The 6,856-nt window shown below is 35.8% G+C and overlaps 1 protein-coding gene across 1 annotated transcript in view; it reads left to right on the top strand.

Moving 5' to 3' along the window:
- Window positions 1-1,021: 1,021 nt before the first annotated feature.
- The window catches only part of RAB23 (RAB23, member RAS oncogene family), a 21,751-nt gene continuing 15,916 nt past the window's right edge, over window positions 1,022-6,856 (top strand). Inside the window, exons 1-2 of the mRNA XM_006756843.2 lie at window positions 1,022-1,239; window positions 3,376-3,461. Of these exons, the coding sequence (XP_006756906.1) occupies window positions 1,085-1,239; window positions 3,376-3,461 (241 nt within the window). The 5' untranslated portion in view covers window positions 1,022-1,084. The remainder of the gene's footprint in view (window positions 1,240-3,375; window positions 3,462-6,856) is intronic.

A 6,856-nucleotide genomic window follows, 5' to 3' on the forward strand; every position in this document is an offset into this window, starting at 1 on the left:
GATGCCCTTTATCCGGTTGAAGAAGTCCTCTCTGTTTCTAGTTTGCCAAGCGTTTTTCTCACAAATGGATGTTGAATTTTGTCCAATATTTCCTTGGCATTACTTGATATGGTGATGTGTTTTTTCTTCTTTACTCTGTTAATATGGTGGATTATATTGAGTGATTTTTGAGTATTGAACCCACTGGTGTTAATTCTTAAAAAGTTTGGTAGAAGTCTTTGATGAAGTCACCTGAGCCTGGAGATTCCTTTTTGACTTTTAAGTTACAAATTCAATTTCCTTAATAGTTATGGGCCATTCGGATTATCTATTTTATAGAGGGTGAGTTGTGGTAGTTCATACTTTTCAGGGAATTAGTCCATCTCATCTAAGTTTTCAAATTTATGTAGAGTTGTTTGGTGTATTTATCCTTTTGAATTTGCAAAGTCTGTAATGATTGATATCCCTACTTTATTACTGTTTTGGTAATTTGTGTTTTCTTTTTTCTGTTTGTCAATTTTGTTGATCTTTTTAAAAATCCAGCTTTTTGTTTCATTAATTTTATCTTTCTGTTTTCAATTTTATTAATTTCCATCCTTTTGCTCACTTGGGGTTTATTTGCTCTTCTTTTTGTACTTTCTTTAAGTGGGAGCTTAGATTATTGATTTGAGATTTTTCCTAAAATAAGCATTCACTGCTATAAATTTTCCCTCTGCACATTAACTGTGTCCCATAAATTTTGACATGTCTTCATTTTTATTCAATTACTTTTAAAATTTTCTCTTGAGCTTCTTCATTGGCTCACAGAGTGTTTAGAGGTCTGTTAATAAAGATTCAAAAATGAATGATACTTCTGTGGCCCTTGATTTTAAAGAATTTACATTAGATAAACAGTGGGGAAGGGACCTTCATCATGGAAACAAATTCTTGCAATTCAGTACAACTATTTTTTTGATAAGACAAGTATAGCTTATTTTATATTGTACAGTTTTTATGTAATGAAAAAATAATTTTTTTTTTTTTCATTTTAAACCGCAGATTTGAGAAGTAAGATCTGATCACCTGGAATTAAAAAGTTGGTACGGAAACCTTTTCATCTCCAAAAATGTTGGAGGAAGATATGGAAGTGGCCATCAAGATGGTGGTTGTCGGGAATGGAGCCGTTGGAAAATCAAGTATGATTCAGCGATATTGCAAAGGCATTTTTACAAAAGATTACAAGAAGACCATTGGAGTTGATTTTTTGGAGCGACAAATCCAGTATGTATTTGGCCATTTTATCTTCTTGGTTTTGATTTGTGAACTGTGTCCAAGACTTTTGCCAGAATAATAGTAACTAATTACAGTCCAGTCCAAGGTTAGGCCTCAGAGGCAGTGGCTCATGAAATAGTTGGTGATGGTTTTCGGTTACTCATGAAGTACATACTAAAGTATCTTTATCTTTCTGTCCTTCCCCACCTTCATCTCTTTTCTTTTCCTCTCTCATGTTCTTTTCCTATTCCCCTCCAGTCTCCCTTTTCATTTTATCTTATATCTGTTCTGTATTTATTGGTGGCACTTTAAGCACTTCTTAAACACAAACTGATACTTGAGTCTAGTGAGATTCCATGCACTATTTTATTTGAAAGGAAAGTTACTTGTCTGTCAGAATACTTCTCATCTCTTATAATATGGGATCCGTTTGTTTTGAATGTCTCTTCTCTTTTTAAAACTGGGCAAAACTATATAGAAGTTAGAGAGTTAATTAATAATTTGTTTTTACTCTAAATAAATACGAGAAAGCAGGTTTGGGAGGATTAAATACTTCTGTGAAAAGGAACTCTTCAAGAAATCCAATTTGATTCTAATACAAATCAACGTAACACTTTTTGTCATTAGTCTTGAGAACTTTATAGGGTATCTTAAATTGTAAGAGACGAACTAAATTGTATTACGGAAATAAGTAACATTAAACAAATCTGACTTAACTAGCCCAGACATTAGCATCAAAGATAATTGTGTTCATTGTTTTAAGGATTGTTGGATTTCTAATTTGTATTCTGTTATCCTGTTTGTAAAACTATTTTTGTGCCTGGCCTGTGTGGGTCAGTGGTTGAGCATCGACCTATGAACCAGGGGGTCACTATTTGGTTCCTGGTCAGGGCACACGCCCAGGTTACAGCCTCAATCTCCAGAGGGGGGGGGATGCAGGAGGCAGTGGATCGATGATTCTCTCTCAAAGTTGATGTTCTATCTCCCTCTCTCTCTGAAATCAATAAAAATATTTTTTTAAAAGAATTTAAAAATATTTTTGTATTTGTTTCCTTTAGATATTTTAAGAAGATTAATGCTTATGTTTTTGTACTTATTATTTGAATCAAATTAATATTTTAAGTATATGGTCAGTTCTCATTATTTGTGGACTCTGCATTTGCAAATTCACCTACTTGCTAAAATTTATCCATAATCCCAGAATCAATACTCCCAGTGCTTTGGTGGTCATTCGTGGACATGCACAAAGCAGCAAAAAATTTGAGTCACCCTACACACACATTCCCAGCCTCGGTGGAACAAGACGACTGTCTTTCTTTTTATTTAGTCTCTCAGACTGTAAACAAGTGTCTTTTTAGTGTTCTGTTTTTGTGCCACGCTTTTGTTGGTGATTTCACTGTTTAAAATGGCCCCCAAGCATAGTACTGAAATGCTGTCTAGCGATCCTAAATGCAAGAAGGCTGTGTGATCTGCCTTATAGAGATAACACATGTGTTAGATAAGCCTCATCTAGGCATAAGTTATAGTGCTGTAGGCTGTGAGTTCAATGTTAATGAACTAACAACATATATGAAATAAGGTGTCTTTAAACAGAACCACACAAAAACAAGGTTATGTATTGATCAGCTGATGAAAATGTAACCAGGGGCTCGCAGGAATTTAACCCTGTATTTCCCATAAGAGCAGTAGGTTAGTATTTGCTAATTCAGTGTTTGCTGTGACTTAATAGAATGTGAGCAAGACAATGGACTGTATGACAGAGTAAATTTTTGAGTTAAAGGGCAACCAAGGAGGTAAGCTGCGGTTTTCCTTTCCAATTCTATCACTTGTGTAGCAGAGGAGAGCAAAAACTGACCTGAGGGAATTCCTCTTTCCCAATACTGCTCGGCTGAGGCCACTAACTGTGAATGTTGTCAAACATTCACATGGCAGGTAAATTCAAATCATGTGTAAAGTTAAAACTTCGCAGGAATGTCTTTCACCGTTACTTCCACTTGGTAATTGTATCTGCATTTAAAACTACTCAGACTTTTTCAGAGTGAAAGCAATGTTTTTTAATACTTCCAAATTTGAAAGATAAAAATATACACAAAGCTATATTACTAAAGACATTTTCTTTACATTGAAATCTATCTCTTGTTTCAGAGTTAATGACGAGGATGTCAGATTAATGTTATGGGATACGGCAGGTCAAGAGGAATTTGATGCAATAACAAAGGCCTACTATCGAGGTAAATTATGGGGCGTTTTGTTTGTTTGGGCATGTTCTTTTGGCTAAACAGAGAACTTTGCTTTTTTTTGCTTCTCATAGAAAGGGTTCTCTTTAAGATCAAAGGATCTTGATGAGGGGTAAATAGTATTTTTAATATAGGGTGCTGGTCTCTGCCTTTAGAATTACATGATTTATACAGGCATTCCCAGACCTAGTCAGTCAGCAACTGGTAAATGCCTATCTCTGACCCCAAGGAAGTGACTAGATAGTCAGAGAGTGAAAACTATCATATAAAAAAGTAAAGCCCCTGTAAATAGGATGCATTTTGTTATTAAATGAAATTTCATGGGTAAAGCCTTTTCAGTGTTAAAGGAGTTCAAAGAAGTGTGAGATACATGTGAAAGGAAAGAACTACAACTGTAGGATTTAAGATCTAAAATGTAGGGTTAAATTCCTCAAAAGAGCTTAGATTTCTAAGTTTCCTTTACATTTTTCTAAAATTTTGTCCTTTTCTTATGGAATTTAAAACAGCATTTTTAGTGTTCCTCCAACTCACTGCCAATGGTGATTGTGATGAGAACAAAGTAACTGAAAGCTTAATCTAGTACCATGTAACATTATGGCCTATTGATGCTTTTGAATATATATGTTGTTTTTTTCCACTTTTGAAAATGTGGGATTTATTGTTATGCAACTAAGGTCTAATAAAAACATAATTACACTAACATATAAGCAACCAAAAAGTTGGCTTTCTAAATTGTTACCAAGGAAACTTGACTTCCACTGCCCACTCTAAGAAAACATTTTGGGTCCTTGAGAAATAAGGGAAGTACACCTCTCAGGTGTCATCCTAATAATGTCACCCTTCCTTACTGCTCACTCTTTTTACTGTGTCCTTAAAGGCTTCCCATCTATTGAAGCTTTGATTATCGCTCTCCTGTGGTGTGAGGTGAAATTATGTTCTTATTCCCAAAGCTCTTAAAATAGATCAAATTATGAATTTCATGAGCATTGACACTTTTGATTAATGGGTCCTAACTGCACAGTTTATTCTTGAGTAAAGGCTATTTGTACTTTTTTAGTGGGGTTATTATACCACAACTGCCTCTTCCCCTCTCCCTACACAAAACAGGAAAAAATAAAACAAACAGAAAACCTAGGTGGAAACATCAACAGGTAGGAGGAATGCCTGAAATTGTCATTATTTTCTTTTTACTTACCTAGTTTACTTCTCTATAAAGTCTTGCCCTGAAATATATGTTCTTTTTGTGAGGAAGAAAAATAGGTTGGGCTATTTTTAAACTTTTGATGAGTTGATATGATAGTATTACTTTTTAATCAGTATGTTACTTTTGGAGAATATATTTATTATTATGAACTTCTAGCTTAAAAAAGGCAAAACTGGTCAAATGTCAAAAATGATTTGATTTGTATATAAATAAAAAGGAGAAAATGTTGGAACTATACAGTTAAGTAGATCAGTTGGGTCCCTGATTAAAAATGACCAGGTAGCCTGGCTGGCGTGACTCAGTGGTTGAGTGTCGACCTATGAGCTGGGAGGTCACAGTTTGGGTTGCAGTCTCGATCCCCAGTAGGGGGGCATACAGGAGGCAGCTAATCAATGATTCTCTCTCATCAATGATGTTTTTCTCATCCTCCCCCTCCCTCTCCCTCTCCCTCTCCCTCTCTCTCTCCTTTTTTCTCCCTTTCGCTCTGAAATAAAACATATTTTTAAAAAAAACCAGGTAGCTAAAAATATTTTAATTTGCACTGTACTTGAATATTAATGCTTTCTCCATTTTTGCCATAAGACCCTGTTCAGTATTATTATCTTTTAACTTTTAAAATTTGGTTCATCCAGTTTTTCGTGTACTTCTTGTTTCGTACTTTTAAGTTGTCCAGAAATCATGATTTTTCTTTACTATATCTACAGAAAACATTCTGGGCCAGAAACTAAAAAGAGCCCATAACTAGTACTTACATTTTAATTTACAGTGGGTGTTTAAATTTCTTTCCAGTTTGTGAACTAAAAGGCTTTAAACAGCTTGGATTTCCCTATATTTAACATTTTAACCTAAAGTAATCTCAAGCATATAAGTAGATGTCTGTTAAAAGCTTTTCTTAAAATGCAACTAACTTTTTAGTTCCTCCTTATATTGATTTCCTTTTGGTCAGCAGTGGAAGCCACTTGGTTTTCACATCCTTGGGGAGAGAAGGTTGCTTCCCACACCAATGGATTAAAAGTCCTGAGCTTTTATCTGATTAGACCACTCTTGACCAGATTACAGTAAGTAGTTAGAGGAATGGGATTACCCTAATTGGCTTGGTGCATTTAGGGCCTCAACTCCCAGAGCAGAGGCTACAGTTAGCCTGTCTAAACCCTGGCTAGTGTACAGTGGGGGAGGGGTGTTCTCAGGAAGGGAGGGGAACTGGATGCCAGGTAGGCAACCAGGTAATACCTGCTAGTAGTATAGATTCAGATGATGATGTAATTAAATAGAAATAAAGACTAGGAAGAAAAGGAAAGGGCTAGCTGGGAAGCATGAATTAAGTAAAATATGGATTTACTGGTGAAACAATATGCTTTATGAAATTATGACTTACTGATTTATGTCCTAGAAATGTATTATTCAAGATGTATAAAAATTTTGTAAATTTTATTTTTAAAAAAGAACAATTTCACTGTAATTCATTTAAAAGACCTATTATACCAAACACCATTGCTCTAAGGCATTTTTATATTCTTGGAATGCTGGCTTTATTGTATTGTGAGACATGTTGAAACATGACTTCCTTGTAAATAGGTTAAAATAGAGCACAGATCATATTAGGAAGCCTTTTGGGATCCCAAATTATTCCTCTTCAGCTCTTTAAAAAAGAAATTCTTTTGTTGTAAGTATTACATATGTCCCCCTTTCCCCCCCACTGTCCTTTCCTGCCTCCCCCGCACCCCCCCCCCAGCCCCCCTCTGTGTCCATTGGTTATGCTTATATGCATACAAGTTAAGTCTAGCCTAGGCAGTAGAAACCATACTTAGTACAGAAAGTTGCATACAACATAAAATAACTTTTCATTATACTTTTTTACTGTGATTGGTTATAAGAAAAAGATGCTTCTTTCTATGCTTTAGATTATAGAGTGTCCAAGAGAATAAGGGACAAGCACTTTAAATCTAGAGTAATATCTATATAACTAGAGGCCCAGCACACAAAGTAGCAAGGTAGTCTACCACCTCGCCCACCACACGCCCTGCCCACCCTTCTGCTGCCCCGCCAAGCTTGCAGCCCCGCCCATCTGCCTGCAGCTCTTCAAAGCATTTGAACTCTCTTAAGGGTGGTTGGGAGGGAGTTTCCAATCCCATTCCTTTTCCTCTAATGGTTTCCTGCCCCTCCCCCTTTCCCTATGCTGGTCTGG

The sequence above is a fragment of the Myotis davidii genome, unplaced genomic scaffold (genome assembly GCF_000327345.1).
Source record: "Myotis davidii unplaced genomic scaffold, ASM32734v1 scaffold334, whole genome shotgun sequence".
Taxonomy (NCBI): Eukaryota; Metazoa; Chordata; class Mammalia; order Chiroptera; family Vespertilionidae; genus Myotis; species Myotis davidii.